Below are 19,317 nucleotides of genomic sequence, written 5' to 3'. Positions count from 1 at the left end.
AGGAATATATCTCCAATTATTGATGCTGTCAGAATTTGGCTTGCCCTTGTGGACTTAAGATTTTCAGATATTTAACTTCTCAAGATGATCTTTATATAAAGGGATAAGACTGATGAAAGCTTTTGCAGAACATCCAATCTGATTGTTCTGCTTGGTTCTTACCCCCATCTCAGATAATTCTTTCTCAATTTCTATGCCCCAACAGTAGTAACTTGTAAAAGTAGACTGGCTACAATAATCTTTTTATGACAATGCTTTTTATACTGTTTGTGAGCTCCCCAGTCTTAGAGGGAGATGGGCAGTACTATATATACATTTGATTAATAATCATTGGAAATTGCCATCAAAGTGGTGTCAACTAAACCACGTAGATTTTCTTCAGGACAATCTGTCCCCAACATGGTTCTTCAAGTCTTCCAATGGTGCATACATTGCCACTGTAATTTAGTCCATATAGCTTGCTGCTGATTGTCCTCTTCTTCTCCATCATTATATCTTTCCCAGCATTATGGACTTCTCCAGAGAGCTAGGCCTTTGCATAATGGGTCCAGATTTCTCTTTGCAGCTTCAGATTTTCTTTTCCTATATGGCAGTATCAGCAACTAGTCATCCTAAAGGCTTTAATCTACCAACATCATAATATTAATACTCAAAAGATCCTCAACTCTTCATCAGTAATGTGTTGAGTGCCATCTGACTGAGGAGCCCATCATCTGGCACCACATTGTCAATCACTTTACAGTATATTGTCTTTCCATGTGGTTTTCTTGATAAAATATATATATATGGAAGTGGTTTACCGTTACCTTTCCCTGCATAGTATGAAATGTCTTTGCCATTGTCACTAAAGTGATTGTCCATTTATACTATCTTCCTCTATCACTGCTGCCCAATATAGGTGTGTGCTTGTTTTAGCTTGGCAGCTGGGATGACTTTTATGCCTTGAGTTACCCTGTTGGGATTGTATGCTCTTGGCATACACCCCCAGCATTCTTCACCTCTCTCTCCCAGGAATGCCCTCCCCCTGCCATGATGAGGCAACACAGGAGGACTGGGAGGAAAGGAGGGCTCATACTATATGACAGTTTAATACAGTATGCCAAAAAACTCGAGGTAGCCGTGTTGGCTAGAAGAAACATCAATGGTAAGAAAAATACCTTTATTATGCAAACTTAATGTTACAAAATAGTGTGATCAAAAATACTAAATCACGCAAAATGGTAAATAATACAAAATGGACTCCCACAAGAACGGTGGGGGAGAAGAAAGCAGAGAATAGTTGAGATCCGTTTTGAAGCTATACAATTCAATTAACCTGCCTTCACCCTTATGCAAAAAAATTCCACAGAAGACAGTGGTACAGGGTCACCAAATAGGAGGTTGCACGCGCCAGCGGCTACAGTTCGCAGATCAAAGACTTCCGAGCGTTCGCGCACTTTTCCCTCTCTGCAGCAAAGCGTGTTTCTATAGCAACCCTACCCGGCCCAATGAAAAATGCTCTGTCCTTTCTAGAGGCGGTGTCGGTGTCTTTGAGTGACGGGGAAGTTGTGGTTCTTCCGAGAGGTCACCGTCGATCTCCTATTTCGGATTGGCTTTCAGGACGAACGCTTCCTGGGTCGAGAGGAGTATCTCGTGTACCGAGCCCGAGTCCCGAGCCCCGGCTACTGCCGCGCTTCTGCTAGAGTAGAGCGGGAAATTTGGCCTCCAGGCTTAGCTATAAATTGACCGATCCAGGTGAGAAATGTTCTGCTGTTGGCTGTTGGGGGACATAGAGAAGATTCAGTTGTTCGTTCCGCCACTGCGTCCGTTGGTTTCCATGGATACCGACTACAAATTTACTGCTCCTCGCCCTTACTCAGGCGCTTTTTCCTTTTCGTTTTCGTTTTCACTGTTTCCTCAACAATTGTGTCAGATGAGCTTCATAAACGCAGTCGATTATTTATGGGGCTGAACCTGGTTTCCAGTTTCAAGGTTTTCTACGTTCTTTGCGCATAATCACTTTTCTACTTTATGTTTCTGTACCTTTGTTTCTACTCCAGATTGATTATGCGTTGATGAGAAAACTGCCTCTGCTGGATTTCTGCCTCTCATATTACTGTCAAAGAAACATCATTTTTCTTTAAAAAAAAAACAGTATAAAAGTTGTAGGAAATGAAGAATGAGGCCCATTTTATCCAGGTCTGAATTAAGAAATTAATCAAGTACATTGTATATATTAAAGGGCATCTTTCCTAAGTGTGGTTTTTCATGTCATATATTCTGAGATTGAGATGAGATTTAAGTTGAGAACTGTATATTCACTTACTGTCAAAAGAGAGATTTTATAGTCAGAGTGAAATGCTGCAGCTTCATGCAAATGTTAGCTTGCATGACACCATAATCTGTAAAGTAAGATCTGGATAATGCTTTAAAACTTTGTAATGCTTAGCTGTAATTAGGTGTGTAGATACAACTATCATCCCTTTCTCATATTCATATTTAAGGTGTACAGACCAAGGTAGTGGAGCTTGAGACCATAGGTAATGGGGGGCTTGAAATTCCAGGGAGATTGAGGCAGATGAGCAAGACACTGAATGTGCCACATTGCAGAATCTGTTTTGGAAATGGATTTTACAGCTTTGTGCTATCGAAGAATTCTGTAACAATATTCATTTGCTAAATTCTTAGTGCTTCTGTGTGGAAAGCACTAAGTCCTGGGGAGGAAAGTTAAATCATATATCTGTGAGCTAGGGTTCAATGTAAATTGTTCTATCTTAGCTTTAATTTTTAAAAAATCCTTTGTATAGCTGCTAGTTATACAATTAATTTATATATTGTTTATTTAAAATAGTTTTAGGCTGTAGATCTCTCAAGATGACTTGCAGATTACATATAATACCAGGTTTATAAAAATACATCTCAGTATGAGGCCATCAAAGATAAGTGCATTTTGTGAGCTTTCTTCAACTGAAGCTTTGTCAGGTCAAAAAATAAACCATAAAGGTAGTTTGACAATTAATCCAGAACTGCTTAAACCTTTAAAAGTTAAAATCAATACTTTAAATAGGGCTAAAAATGCACTAAAAGCCAATGCAGCTGTTGTAAAATAAGTGTCACATGAACTTAGTGTCTAATGCTCAATAGTGCTTTATGTTCACATTCTACACCACTTGAATTTCTGTACAGTACTGTCCTTAAAAGTAGCATCACATACTGTACTCCAACCTCAGTATCAGTACTGAAAACTGAAAGCAAGTTTAATGTTTGCCTAAGTATTGCAGCAGCTGCACCTATTTAAAAAGTGCTCTTGGCCTCTGTTGTCACTTGATCTACCCTGCAGGTCACCTTAACTGGAATTGCCCCTAGGATTGTTGATGCTGAATCTAACCAAAATTACCTTCAAATCCCAAATCAAATGTTCAGTGGCCTGTCTGATATCAGGAAATGGTAATTAGAGGGTGAGTTAACTATAATCTACATACTGATAAATCTTCATACAAGTTCCAGACAGTTTATTCTGTGCCTTTATGTAGATCTTGGAAACTCTGGAGAATAATGTAGAATTTTATAGCGCCACATAGAATACTGACCACAGAATGGAAAATTACCCCAGTATTATTTAATCTTCTAAGAGGGAGGCTGGGGGAAATGGGCGGCATACAAATTTAATAAATGAATGAATGAATGCCAGGAAAGACTGTTATGCTACACCTTCTAACCTAGTTCTAACCAGGATACATGATCCAAAACATTACACTGATTGTTGATATCAAAAGTTGCTGCAAGGTTCAGGAGAACTATCAGAGTTGTATTCTGGGAGGCAGGGGTGGCGCTGTGGACAGGCAATGACATCTTGGTGGTGATAGGCAAAGGAAGATACGGTAGAAACCTGGGGTCTGGCTGTTCTCAGAGAATATGTTGTCAGTGTTTAGTGCCAATGCCACATTACAGTTCCCTGGTCTCTGCCCCAGTGCCCAGTCATCAGAGCTGAGGAGACCCTGGTCTCCAGTTGCTGCTTCTCAGTGCCAAGTTGTCTTGTAATAAAATCTCACTCATCCCTGATTTGATCTTGGATGTGAGGCTTGGCCTACTGTGCATTACCAAGACCTGGTTTGGCATAGAATTTGGAGGAGGGGGGGAATCCTCTTAGAAATGTTGTAGTAGAAAATTCCCCGCCACCACGACCAAAAAGGGTCTTTTTAAACTGGAGGGCAGGATACCAGTACATTAAAGTATATTGATGTTATTGAACAATTTTGGCACCCACAAAGCACTGATAGGGATGGGGTTACAGAACCTCTTAAAGGTGTATGCAAATGAATTCCTCCATTTGATTGGCTATATTCTAATTATAGTATGTCACCCACATTATTGGTTATTATCATTAAACTTTGACAAAATTACCTCTTGATTGGTTTGGTTAATGCATATTTTAATATGTAGAGGAGCAAGATCAATGAGATCACCTTTTTCTACATAATAGAAGGCTTTAATTAAAAAATAAGACTTTATAATGTATCTTAAATTGGTTAGTTTCCCTAGCCACTATCTAAAATACCTTGATTTAGCAGCTAGCGTTCTGCTAAGTTCTCAGTCATTTTAGTATACTTGAAAAGCAAGCTTGCATTCTTGTGGTTGACACTTTCATTTATCTTGTTAAGCACAGCTAGGAATTCCAGGCTCCAGCTCACTTTTTCCAGTTTTACAAAAGGCCTATTTTACTAATTCTACTCTAAAGGTTCTTTAATATATAGAACTGGGGTTTCTCTAAATATTGCCCCCAAATTCTACTTCAGTGCCCAATTGGGTTTTGTGTCTGGCATCAGCTGCAACCCCAGGGCAGAGGCAGGAGGTAGATTTTGTCATCTAGGAGATCTTATGACAGTCAGGGATAACTGGATGTGAGATCCTGTTTGTGAATGTGTGTTCTAGGAATTAGATGGAATTGCCACCTTGCTGGTAATTGCTTCCCTACCCAAGCTGCTGGATGCTATGTCCAGGGTAGCAGTGTAGTTCCCAAAGCTTATGGTTTGGAGGACTTCATCTTCCTTCGCTAGGCACAGAGTCAGAAGCAGCTTGAGTTCATGGCTACTATGGCAAGAACAGACCTGTCCCAGGCTATTGAAGGCCTGACACACATGAGGAGACACATACCACATGTGCATTTTGTCTAGGTGCAATGGTGACATGATCTGGAGTTGGGAGATGATGCTTTTACTCCCTTTTCATGGACAGATTGTTCCCTGTTAATCCTGGAGTTTCTACAGCCCCCCCCCCGCCCCGCTAGGGAAGAAATAACCTATTGGATCAGTGTGTTATAGGGGCCTGATGGACCTGATAGGAACTTGGGGTTATCCCAGAAGTTCTGATACATGGTTTGACTGAGGCTTTAGGTGCTACCTGGAATGGATGGAGGATGGTCCCTGTGCAAGTCTCTCTATTGGCCTCTGAGTGCAATGACATAGGACTGGATTATTTGCAGGACTGCCTTTTCCCAGTTGTTTTTGCCTGTCACACAGGGTGGGCATGCTCAAGGTCCCATTTTTTAAAGCAAAGCCATCTAATGGAATCTGTGAGATGTGTCCTCTCTGTTACTGCACATGCCTTTTGGATTGAGCTCATTTCCCCACATATTGGACCATAATGGTAAATGAGCCTGTTTTGTGATATTAATGAGTATTATTTTCACCAGCCTCGATTCTGTATTATTTATATATTGTTTTTTGCTTTCCTGTGTTGGTTTTGTATTGTACCTAGTTATGTCTTTCTTTTTTTTAATCTTGATTTTCTTTTTATATTTATTCTTGTATAAGTGGGTACTAGATTATAATTATTAGAAGCTGTAGGAGTTCAACAAAGTTTGTTTATTGTTGCCTCTTTTAAGAAAGTGGAACTATACCACCCCTCAGGGGAAACATTGATAATCTTTGTGAATGTGAAACCCATGTTCTCTGCTTTGGGTCTAAATTCTCAGGCTGCCTAGGCTAAAAGATATTCATAATTAATATTTACCATGAACTTGCTTTGTGTTTCTGATTTAACAGAAATGGTTCTCCTCCACGTGAAGCATGGTGATGAGAGCCAGTTTCTCCTAGAGACAACAGGTAGCGTTTCCATCGAAGATTTAACACAGGAAGTGACCAGGATCTACAATGGAAGACTCAAAGTTCAGCGTGTTTGTGCAGGTGTTAAATATGTCAATTTATTATTTTGTCCTTTTGCCTAAACTTCTTAGGTAAACATATGACACTTAAATAATAATTTAATAATAATAATTTATTAAATGTATATGCCACTCAATTCCCAGCAACTCTGGGCCATTCTGCATGTGGAATTGTATTTTCAGTCCTCTTTTTGTTTAGTCTTTGTAGCCATTACACTAAGATCATATTGTAAGTGAAGTGTCTGAATATTGAAAACCTATTCAATCAATTCTATTCTTAGTGTACATTTTTCTACAGTTTTTCTACATGGATTACCGTTGTGCTGCATTTTGTGCTTTCTTTCAGTCTGTAATTAACTGCTGTCTTTTTTTCCAGATATACATTTTAAAAATATTTACAATATATCCAAATATAAAGGCATTATAATCTTTTAAGCATAATTATGTAATAGCTACACTGAGTAATTTACAATATGATAACATTAAATACCTTGTAGAATTTGTTATAGTGCTATAATGGTACTTTTATTTTTACAATTTCTAATGAATAGACAGTTAAAGACATTTTGTGTAACTTTGCCATATCCCACTCTTTGATCTTTTGAAAGAAATGGAATCGCTGGCAGAACACGGTATTTTCTTACCTCCTAACATGCAAGGTCTGACAGATGAACAAATTGAAGAGCTAAAGCTGAAGGATGAATGGGCAAAAAAATGTATTCCCAGTGGTGGAAGCACATTTAAAAAAGATGAAATTGGACGAAGAAATGGTCATGGTAAATAAATATACATATGGATACATATCTTTTTACATTTAAATAGCCTGCCAGATTTTATAAAAAATATATTGGCATATTGTACACTTTCAAATTTTGATTAATAAATATCAACAATAGATATAGCATTATGTGCCCTTTGTGCAAGAATGTTCAGCCAGCAACAGAACTTAAATCATGTTTCTAAAATTCAGTAGTACTGGGAAAGGAAAATGCTCTTTAGACTTTTAACACTAGAATGTATGGTTCTGGTATTAATCTGTAAAGCTGTTCAGGGCTTGACACCTGGATATCTTCAGGATAACCTCCTAAGTACCTTTTAGATCTTGTAGGAAACAGCTGCTAATGATTCTACATTCCAAGAGGGAAGAGGAGCTGGGGCTAAGTGGCACTGATTCTCTAAAGCAATGTCGTTGCTTTCGATTGGCCTCCCTTTAGAGATCAGACACACCCACTCCCTACTGGCCTTTAAGAAGCTATTAGGTAATTAAAAACCAAATTATTCTAGAGAGCATTTTCATGATTTTATTTACTTAATTTATTGCACCATTTTTATTATTTCATTCTTTTATTTATTGTCATGTCAGTATTCTACGTAGATGTTTCAATAGTCTTTTTCACATTTCCATTAATTCCATCTTGCTCTAGGGCCTATATTTTAATGAGATACACGAGCCATAATCTGCTAACAAATTCCAAGATACAGTGGATTTTGCAGGTGTCCCTCTCATGCCTCACCAATCACTTGCCATCGTTCTCCTTTTTCTCCTATCCTAGCAATTCACAGAAGCTGGTAGTAACCACTTGATTCCCTTCACTGAAAAGGGGCAGTCCTACTCTCCTTTCAAAAGAGTTAGTCAATAGCTCATTGCTTTCATTACTGTTGGTACTTCTCTGTGGAAGAGAAAGGAATATGGTACTTCTCTAGCATACTTGTTAATAGCAAGAGATGGTATTAAGCTGCTTGGCATGCTTACTACTGGTCTGTTCACAGTTCTCATTTTCCATTCCCCTTGCCATCTGGGGCTTATGTATGTCTTATGTTGATATCCTCCTACAAAGCTTCCAGGATCTGTGCTGTGCTAGGTAAGATGGCATTAGTATTGCCTTCTTTTTATTTTATATCCCACTGCCAACATATTTCCTTAACATGTTATATTGACAGATGCAGTGCTTATATGGAAGTAAGTTACTCAACAGAGCCTGCTACTGTCTGCATTTTTTCAATGCTGTATAAGCTTTCTTTCTTTCATTTAACCCTTATTCTTTGTTACCTCTGGCTCCAATATCATGCTGTGCTTTTTTTTTTTTGTAAATTAGGACTAATCCCTGCTGAGATTTATTCCTGAATAGACGTGAATTTCTGTTCTGCATTCTTGCTCAACAGCTTTGTTGTTGGCTCACTTGAGCCAATTCCACACTCTCACTTAACTTTCCTAATGGGAATAAGCTAAAATCCAGAGTCTGTAAATCACTGAATTTTGCGATCTTTTAAAATTAGATAGAGTTTAAAATAAGATAAGAGCTTTGACAGTACAGTAGCTGATTTTTAACTTAGATGCCCTTTCAGTGCAAAACATTTATATTTCTTCCATAGTTATATAATACTGTATACTATTATCTGCATATTTCCTTTTTTAAGCTCCAAATGAGAAAATGAAACAAGTTTTAAAAGCAACCATAGAAGAAGCTAAAGCACTGATATCCAAGGTAAAATACAATATTGTTGGTACGAAATATGATATGTTAATTTGGATGTAATTTATGAGCCAGCATTTCTATGTTATCAGAAGCAATTGTTCTTAGGCTATTCAAAGAATAGCAGGAAGTCTCATTCTAAAACAAACCACCTATTGAAGTAAGCCTGTATTTATTTAATTGCAGTTTATTGAGTAAATAACCACAATCCCTGGGTTCACACCTAATAAATCATAAAAGAGGTTTTTTAAATGACTTATTTATCTGTTTGTTTATTTATTTGGCTATCACATAAGGTATATACTGCTTAATCACATGAACACTAGGTGGTTTACTACGATAAAATCCATAATAATAAAAAAGCAAAACATCCTTCAATCCCCCATTAAAATTTGTCCTTTCAAACTTAAAAATTAACCAGAATTAAAATTCACCCAAAACAAAAAGGCAACCTAGCTCCACCACTTGCATCTGAATACCTATTAAAACAGCTCTGTTTTTTCAGCTTTTTTGAATGCCGGCAACTTGGGGATAAGGTGTTTCATAAAGCTAATACCTTCAGAGTTCAAAAGAAACTCATTAGACTTTAACACTGCGTCCTATCCAGCAAATATTATTCAGTGAGAAGTGTAAGGTTCAACACTTAGATAGGAAAAACCAGATGCACAGGTACAAGATAGGTGGTATCTGCTTTGACAGTAGTAATTGTGAGAAGGATCTGATTGTTCTGGTATACTACAAATTAAGCATGATTCAGCAGTGTGCTTTAGTTCCCCAAAGAAACAACGCAGTCTTGGGCTGCATCAACAGAGGTAGATTGTTGAGATCATGGAAAGTTATAGTTTGGTTTTGTGCTGCATTGGTCAGACCATACCTGGAATACTTGCCTGGTGGCCACAATGCAAGAAGGATGCTGAGGAACTGGAAATAATAGAGAGAAGAGCTACAAAAGTGGTGAGGGGCTTGGAGGCTAAATCATATGAAGAATGGTGAAAAGAACTGGTATGTTTAGCCTTAAAAAGAAAATGCTAAGGGAAAATGTGATAGCAGTCTTCCAATACTTGAAGGATTGTCACAGGGCTGTCTCAGGCTGCCAGAGTGCTGATTTATTCTCCATAGTATCCAAGGATAGGACAAGAACAAATGAGTAGAAGCTTTACAGAGAGAGATCGAAACTCAAATAAGGAGGAATTTTGTTACAATGAGCACTATTAAGCAGTGGGGCAGCCTGCCTCTTGGAACCATGGGTACTCCATTCACTGGAGGTTTTCCAACAGAGATTGGATGGCCATTTGTCTGGACTAATCTGAAGATTCCTGTCCTGGGTAGGGGGTTGGACTAGAAGAACCCCAAGGTCCCTTCCAATCTTATGAATCTATGTCTGGGCTATTATAGGGGAGGTCTGTATCCAGGCCCTCATCCTCTTGATGTCTTGCAGACAGGGGATCCTTTTTTCTGGGGTAATCACACAGGATATGTGAGTTATTTGAAAGAAATGGTGCTGAAGGAAAGCAGGATGCAAATAATGTAAGGCTTTTTAGGTTAATACTAGTGCTTTGAATTTGACCTGGAAACAAATTGGCAAATAATACGACCACTGTAGCACAAGTATTATGCTGCTATCCCTGAGAATAGCCAGGTTGCCACCTGAACCAACTGCAGTGTCCAAATCATTTTAAAGGTAGTCCTATGTTGAGTCTGTAGCCTAACTGGTGGTAAGAACATGAGTCACTATCATAAGGCTTCCCACTCTGAAAAGGATTGGAGCTGACACACCAGATGAAGCTAGGCAAAGGTTCATCTGGTCACCATCTCTAAAGCAGAAATTGTGACTTTGAGAGAAACCCCAAATTGTAGATATGCTCATTCAGGGAGTGTATGACCCCATCCCCAGCTAATCTCAGAATTGAGAGACAGCCAGCATCCTGTTGCTTCTTTTTAATGCTATTTTCTCTCAGCTTCCAGATACTGACTAAGGACCTCTTCTGTGCTTCCAGCTTGGCTTGGCTGGTGATTTATACTTCAACACATGCTGGCAAATGAGCTTGGGTGTTAAATAGAATGGAGGAGAGGGCTCAGTCCTGTGCTGCACTAGCAGAATCAGAAGTTGACCATTCTTACCTCATGTCTACCAGATGGAACCACCTACTTAGGAAGTAGAGGAAAATAGTATCCCTGATTCCCAACTCCTGCAGACAGTCCAGAAGGATACTATGGTCAAACCTTGCCAAGTGGTTTAGTAGGACTAGGATGGATATACTCACTGTATAAGTCTTGATGCAGTTCATTCAGCAGTGATCAATGTAGTCTTGGTCCCATGCCCAGTTCTGAACCTTGACTAAAGATGATTCAAATAATCCATTTCGTCTAAGATCCCCTTTAGCTAAAGCCCCACCATCTCCTTCAAATTCTTTTCCCAAGAGACACTAAGGCAAAACTAAAGAAGCCACATAATGTGAATATTATACAGTGGAACCTCGAGTTATGAATTTAATCCGTTCCGTGACTCTGGTTGCAACTCAAATTGGTCGCAACATGAGGCAAATTTTCCCATAAGGTTCAATGTAATTACCGTTAATCCGTTCCGGCGTCTGCGGACCACGCATCGGGCGGAAAAACGGCCGCGGACCACGCGGCAGGGCAGAAAAATGGCTGCGGACCACGTGGAACGGGCAGAAAAATGGCCGCGGACCACGTGGAACGGGCGGGAAATGGCCGCGGACCACATGGAACGGGCAGAAAAATGGCCGCGGACCACGTGGAACGGGCGGAAAATGGCCGCGGATCCGGTTTGTAAGTCGAGGCGAGTTCACAAGTCGAGGTAAATTTTTGGGGCCGGAGCTGGTCGTATCTCGAAAAATTCGTAAGGAGGGGCGTTCGTAACTAGAGGTACCACTGTATTATGTGAAAGGTTCTGTTTAATTTAGTTCATAACTAAGTTTGGTCATGAACAATAGTTGTGGTTCTAATATTGCATACTGTCCAAAGAATTGTTATTAATTTTTGCATATTTGAGAATTGTTTTAAAATAACTGCAAAAGAAAATATGCTTGCAAATATTATTGCTCATAATACCCCTCCATTTAATTTGGCTTTTTGTTGTTGTTGCCAGAATAGGATAATCAGTAACTATATGTTTATAGTTTATACACTTATCAATATTTATACACTTTCATAATACATATGAAGTCCCTTTGGACAGATATATTTTAACTGAAATTATATTGCTATAAATATAAAAGGGCAAAATAACCAGCTGAAATCACCAGCAAGCCCGTTGCTGTTTAGAACAATGAGAGAAATGTTTAATCCCCATTATTTTTCTTCAAATAATCTCTAAACATCAAGAGATGAAGTAATGTTTCTTGTGCACAAGGAATCCCCCTTCTTGCTTCCTACTCACATTGGGAGTAATTATGTCAGTAATATCAATAATTGTTAATTTCATTAGAAAAAGCAAGCAGATGGCCAGTTTTTAACAAGTGTACAAAATGTTTAATATAATTAATTCTGAATAGATTATAAATTGGTACTAGATAATGCTAATGGAGACAAAAATATTATTTAACAATGGGAAAAATAATTTTTTGTTACTTGACTTTATTTTCATACCATGCTCATTGTGGATTTCAGAGGAAGAATTCTTTAATTTATTAATTTGCTTCTCTCGGTATTGCAGAAACAAGTGCAGACCAATGTATGTGTTACTACCAGTATGGTGAAAGATGCACTCGACCAGCTCCGAGGAGCTGTAATTATTGTTTATCCAATGGGGCTGCCTCCATATGACCCAATTAGAATGGAGTTTGAGGATAAAGAAGATCTGTCAGGAACTCATGTAATCATTAGTTTTTGATTTTATGTTTCTAATTTAGAAAAAATATTGTTCTTCCTAGAATGAAAAGTTTGAGATGCTTGGAAAATGTAATTTATTCATTATCCATGTGTATATTTGGCTTCTATATGGCTGTACAGTATGTCAAAATTTTACACAGTGCTATATGTTTACATTAAAAAAGACCTTTTCCCCTTGCTACTTCTTCATTGCAAAAAAGTAATCTTTCCTTTCTGTTACCTCTGCTTGGTAACTGGGACTGTTAAAAAAAATCCATCTTAAAAAGTGTTATGTATTAGACTTGGAAATCAAAGATAATGCTGAAGATTTTATTGAAAAAACTGGTGATGAATTATGCCATCTTTCGTCACTGTTAAACCCAAACATTTTTAAGTCCTCGTATTTCCTTCACAAAGAGTTAGTTATCTGATAAGCAAAAATCACTTCACTGATAATAGTAATGCTAACTGAAAGCCAGATCATAATAACAAAATAAAAATATACATCTGCAACTTCCCCAGGTAGTAATACTCCCAATACTTAAACATTGCACATTTGTTTTTGAAGAATATGTGTTTCATGGTACCAGTACCACTAAATACATAATATACAGTGGGGCAAAAAAGTATTTAGTCAGCCACCAATTGTGCAGGTTCTACCACTTAAAAAGATGAGAGAGGCCTGTAATTTTCATCATAGGTATACCTCAACTATGAGAGACAAAATGAGAAAAAAAATCCAGAAAATCACATTGTCTGATTTTTAAAGAATTTATTTGCAAATCATGGTGGAAAATAAGTATTTGGTCAATATCAAAAGTTCATCTCAATACTTTGTTATATCTCCTTTGTTGGCAATGACAGAGGTCAAACGTTTTCTGTAAGTCTTCACAAGGTTTTCACACACTGTTGCTGGTATTTTGGCCCATTCCTCCATGCAGATCTCCTCTAGAGCAGTGATGTTTTGGGGCTGTCACTGGGCAACACGGACTTTCAACTCCCTCCAAAGGTTTTCCATGGGGTTGAGATCTGGAGACTGGCTAGGCCACTCCAGGACCTTGAAATGCTTCTTACGAAGCCACTCCTTCGTTGCCCGGGCAGTGTGTTTGGGATCATTGTCATGCTGAAAGACCCAGCCACGTTTCATCTTCAATGCCCTTGCTGATGGAAGGAGGTGTTCACTCAAAATCTCACGATACATGGCCCCATTCATTCTTTCCTTTACACGGATCAGTTGTCCTGGTCCCTTTGCAGAAAAACAGCCCAAAAGCATGATGTTTCCACCCCCATGCTTCACAGTAGGTATGGTGTTCTTTGGATGCAACTCAGCATTCTCCTCCAAACACAACGAGTTGAGTTTAGACCAAAACATTCTACTTTGGTTTCATCTGACCATATGACATTCTCCCAATCCTCTTCTGGATCATCCAAATGCTCTCTAGCAAACTTCAGACGGGACCGGACATGTACTGGCTTAAGCAGGGGGCACATCTGGCACTGCAGGATTTGAGTCCCTGGCAGCATAGTGTGTTACTGATGGTAGCCTTTGTTACTTTGGTCCCAGCTCTCTGCAGGTCATTCACTAGGTCCCCCCGTGTGGTTCTGGGATTTTTGCTCACTGTTCTTGTGATCATTTTGACCCCACAGGGTGAGATCTTGCGTGGAGCCCCAGATCGAGGGAGATTATCAGTGGTCTTGTATGTCTTCCATTTTCTAATTATTGCTCCCACAGTTGATTTCTTCACACCAAGCTGCTTGCCTATTGCAGATTCAGTCTTCCCAGCCTGGTGCAGGTCTACAATTTTGTTTCTGGTGTCCTTCAACAGCTCTTTGGTCTTGGCCATAGTGGAGTTTGGAGCGTGACTGTTTGAGGTTATGGACAGGTGTCTCTTATACTGATAACAAGGTCAAACAGGTGCCATTACTACAGGTAACGAGTGGAGGACAGAGGAGCCTCTTAAAGAAGTAGTTACAGGTCTGTGAGAGCCAGACATCTTGCTTGTTTGTAGGTGACCAAATACTTATTTTCCACCATGATTTGCAAATAAATTCTTTAAAAATCAGACAATGTGATTTTCTGGATTTTTTTTCTCATTTTGTCTCTCATAGTTGAGGTATACCTATGATGAAAATTACAGGCCTCTCTCATCTTTTTAAGTGGGAGAACTTGCACAATTGGTGGCTGACTAAATACTTTTTTGCCCCACTGTATATATAGACATAAATATATATCACTATTTTCTTTCTTTCTGTTGCTATTTTCAGGGAAATCAACAGGTTTCTATTGATTCTGAAAGTTCAATAAAATGTGTTGGCAGGGAGTACATGATAGTACAGGACAAGTTGCTCCCACCATTCTGCAAAAAAGAAACATATAAGTTCTAATATGTGTGTGTGTGATAATAAACTTGGTTTCAGTTACTGATGATTTCTAGTAACTGAATGACAGGTGAGCAGTTCACTTTTTGAGGGTCTCTTATATAGCCCCCTCCCCCCCCCAAATGTTCTAGGGAATCTTTCAACCATTCAGAGCAGATTCAAAGGCTATGAAGGGTGGTACAGGGAAGAGAAGGAAGAAGGTCTGTTGTGTGAGTAGACTTCTGCTCATGTGCCATTGGATTTTGCCTACTGTAAAGCTCAGTTTGTTACAGGCTGCTCTTGAGATTATTGAAGAACCAGAGGCACAACTGTGGTGGGCAGCAAAGGAACTGAAAAGAACAAAGCAGCTTTCTGACTACGTTGGCAAAAATGAGAAAACTAAAATTATTATCAAAATACAAAAAGTAAGTATAAGTGAGAGTTTTTATATGAGTTTACATTGGGTGTTTGTCATCCAAAACCATACCTTTGCCAGATTTATAGTATTTCAGATTTTATTATATTTTTTATATTTCTTATGCTGATACAGGTAAGCATGATGTTCAAAAGCAAGGCAGACCTCATTTACTGCTATAAAAATGATGAATAGGATAATCATGTTTCTGCACTAAGGACAATATTGTGGCAAGCTCTCCCTCTGCCCCAGACAAAAGGTAGCCAAATTTATCTGCTGGATATCTCACAGTACAGAGAAACATGCCTCTGTAAAGCGGAAGTAGACAACATAATTCACTCTACATATTGCTGAATTACAGCTCCTAACATCCTTCACCATTCACCATGATGACATTGCAGTTCAACTTCTGGTTTACATGTTGCCTATTACTGCTGTAGAGGGTCTAGTGTCTGCCTCTCCTCACATTTTACTCATCATAACAGTAGGCACTTCATTGTCAGATTAAGGCAGGTTGAAATATACTAACTACTCTTATGTTTCCAGAAAGGGCAAGGTGCTCCAGCACGTGAACCTGTCATAAGTAGTGAAGAACATAAACAGATGATTCTTTTTTATCACAGAAGGCAAGAAGAACTCAAGGTACCAGGTGTTGTTGCTGTGTTTATTGAAAACAAGGTGTTTTCATTTTATTTGCAATATATGACTCATTTTCTTTTCATGTTTTCCAGAAATTAGAAGAAAATGATGATGATGATTCATTTTTAGATTCCGAATGGGCTGATAGTCATGCCTTGAAAAGACATTTTCATGGTGTCAAGGATATTAAGTGGAGACCAAGATAAAGCTATTTCTACAAGAAAAAAAATTGTTTTAAGATAAACTAACACAGCAAGTTATGTTGGTAATATCAGTGCACATTTACTCATTAAAATTTATATAAAATATTAGATTCTATTTTATTTATAATGTTGGTTGCATTGTATTCTATAAATCTACATTACTAGGCTTGTCGACGAGAAGTTCGCATTTTAAATAGTTTATTGACATGGCTATCGTATTATTATTAAAAACTAATATTAAAAACAATAAAAATTTTCCCTCTGCTTACATTTTTTTTCAATCTAAATAAAATTATTCTAAATAGTATGACTTACCTTAGAGAGAACTGTGTATTTTTTTTTAACAGGGAAACTAAAACTTTGTAGGAAAAAACAGGTTGTATACCAGCTAAGTTTCCAGAAAACATTATGCCTTACCAATATTGGGTTTAGAACATCATGTTAATGCAGTCTGTAAGGAATATCAGACAGTCCAGTTGGGCAGATGCAATCCTTGAATAGTACTTGTAGGAGAACCTGACTGCACTATGCCTTGTTTGAATGATACAGTTTCTACTCTGGCAAAAACCCACCAGCAAGACATGAAGGATTTAGAGGGATTTTTAGCGCAAAGTGCATTAGGAACATCAATTTAACAATAGCTCAGTAGTCAGCATGGGGGGAGAAAAGGGACAACACAGTAAGACTCCAATTAATTATCTGGGGTTCATGAAAGCTTGTTCTTTGAATGGTGCAAAGGGACATTAGTCATCTGTGAAGTCTCACTGAAAATGTTTGGCAACGCTAGTTATCTCTTCATCTAACCTATTTCAGAGTTGTTATGAATAGTATAGAATGTATAGACAAATGGAGAATTATGTATCCCACCATGAACTCCTTGTTTTATTTATTTATTTTTACACACATACACACACGTTTTTAGAATACCTAGTTTACCCTGCTTGAACTCTCAATCAGAGGATCGATAGGTTGATCGCTGTTTTTGTCTTAATAGAGCCTGCAATCTGTTCTAAGCATACAAGGCATATTTAGAGAAGATGATATAAATTAATTTACAGATTGTAGAACTGAGCAGAAATGGAACTGAACTAAAAACCATGTAGGGGACTTTATCTTCTACGGGTAATAATAGGATTTGGTAGGGGGGCTATTTTTTCATTTCCAACATTCACTTTCAACAGCAGTCCTCTCAAAATGTTTTAGTTGTATATTTCTAAATACATGGCTTTGCATTGAATCAAATGCAGTCCAAAAGTTAATAATTGAATATTGTACATGAGTTGGAGGGGACTATCTAGTTCAGTGTTTCTCAACCTTGGCAACTTTAAGATGTGTGAACTTCAACTCCCTGAATTCCCCAGCCAGCATCTTAAAGTTGCCAAGGTTGAGAAACACTGATCTAGTTAATCTAGTTCAACTTCCTGCTCAGTGCAGCAATTCACTACACCATCCTGTTTGAAAACTTTTAAATACACTGTATTTTGTCCTCTGTTTATGAAAATAGCAATTTTTTATTCTCCCTGAAAATATAACATCTAGCACACAACTAATTTCTTTAAATTGTAAAAATTATGAAGAGTCATTGAAGGAAAATAATATGACTATTAACTTTCCTTCAGTGACTTCATAATGTTCATTGTGCTTGAAATTCTTATTGATTTCTCAACATCCTTCATAAGAGGGAAATTTTACCAGAGTTCTTCTGAAACATTTTAACGTCGTTTTAACTGTGATGAAAGTCCTTCATTAGCAATTTAAGTTTGCAATTACCCAGTTAAGGTCCTTCCGTGTCCTTTCCTAGAAAAAAAGGAAAAAAGAAGAGGAAGAAGAAATCTCTCACAAATTCTCCCAAGAGTTTGTTTACACTGGAGACCAGCACACAGTTCTGTCAAAACACAGACTGTTTATAACAGTATTGAAGACAGCAGAAGCAAACCCTAAAAACAATGAGGATGCATGTAGAATTATGTCAATTAGAATCTACATCTGATTTGATATAGTAAGATACTTGTTAGGCTTTAGTAGTGTTTTTGTGTGTTAGGCCAGATGTGGGGTGGATTCTATGAGATGAGGTGGAAGTACAAAAATGATGCGTTGATTCTATGTAGCTACAGATAAATCTTTCATGAAAGGAAGAGTCAATCTATGCAGCAAACTTCATTGTTTTCTTATTTTAAGAATTTTTTTAATTAAGGTACATAACATTTTTTTAGACATAATGCTATTGCACACTTAATAGACTACAGTATAGTGTAAATATAACTTTTATATGCCCTGGGAAACCAAGAAATTTGTGTGACTCACTTTACTGCAATATTCACTTTATTGTGGTGGTCTGGAACCGAACTTGCAGTATCTTTGAGGTGTGCCTGTACTTGGTTAGATGGGGTTCTGTGTAGTTGATTATTTTAGTGAGTTACTTTTTATGGGTTTATCTCACACTGGCCTTACTTCCCAGAGCCTATGCTCATCTGTAGTGTCTTTCTCCAGTCTTATCAACATTCCTGAGCCTTCTTAGTATTTTGTGGCTGAACTAGCAGGGTTGATTGTTTCTCAAGCCCCTGAGAAGGTGTTTTAGGGAAGGGAATGTTTTGCTTGTCTTAACCAATGCCATATTTCTCCTGCATTATTTTCTTGAATAAAGTGAATAATAGTGGCATTGATCAGCTCCATAGTTTATAGATGAAGCACATTTATAACATCCTGTATGGATGAGAAAATATATATATCTATGCAAGTATACCTGCTCATGCACTTGTTCAAATGGATATTTACATTCTTAATAAAAATGCATAGACAAAACAGCCAAATATGCCTAGGATATATTGCAATCACTTATTAAATATCTACTTTTAAAAGTGCGCTCTAGTAATCTGTCCAGAGATGTTTGTCTTCTGAGCCAACAGTATTACAGTTCATAGTTCTGTAAATACTGAGTTATGATGAGGGTTTCAGTGTTTCAGGGAATCAAGCCTCAGGCAGGTTGAGGACTGGAAAAATGCCCGGGCATGTACAGAAATAAGAAATAGGGGGCCAAAAGACAATGGAGCTGAAAAAAGAAGGCAAAGTAGAGAATGAATTGAGACAAAAATAATTTGAAGGACAAAAAAGTGCTTTGAGATAACTAATTTAAAAGGAGATTCCAAAGAAAATGTATCTGAATTAAGGGAAGGATGGCCCCTATGAAAGTGAAGTGAGATAATAGCGGAGGGGATAGAGAATTGCAGGGTGGTTGATCAAGAGATGAAGTGA

At 38.0% G+C, this 19,317-nt stretch overlaps 1 protein-coding gene across 1 annotated transcript; it reads left to right on the top strand.

Moving 5' to 3' along the window:
• Window positions 1–1,576: 1,576 nt before the first annotated feature.
• CFAP298 (cilia and flagella associated protein 298) lies at window positions 1,577–17,799 on the top strand. The gene is made up of 8 exons (XM_007424518.4): window positions 1,577–1,734; window positions 6,024–6,164; window positions 6,751–6,918; window positions 8,561–8,628; window positions 12,296–12,454; window positions 15,102–15,233; window positions 15,770–15,865; window positions 15,955–17,799. Exons 2-8 carry the CDS (start codon window positions 6,026–6,028, stop codon window positions 16,066–16,068), a joined length of 876 nt encoding a protein of 291 aa, XP_007424580.1. The 5' UTR covers window positions 1,577–1,734; window positions 6,024–6,025; the 3' UTR covers window positions 16,069–17,799.
• The last annotated feature ends 1,518 nt before the right edge of the window (window positions 17,800–19,317 follow it).

This window comes from Python bivittatus, unplaced genomic scaffold, assembly GCF_059951505.1.
Source record: "Python bivittatus isolate LINGU-HERP-01145 unplaced genomic scaffold, Pbiv_v1 ctg000350_np1212, whole genome shotgun sequence".
Lineage (NCBI taxonomy): Eukaryota > Metazoa > Chordata > Lepidosauria > Squamata > Pythonidae > Python > Python bivittatus.
Note: the sequence above shows the minus strand (reverse complement) of the source record. Positions and strands in the feature narration are given on the sequence as shown.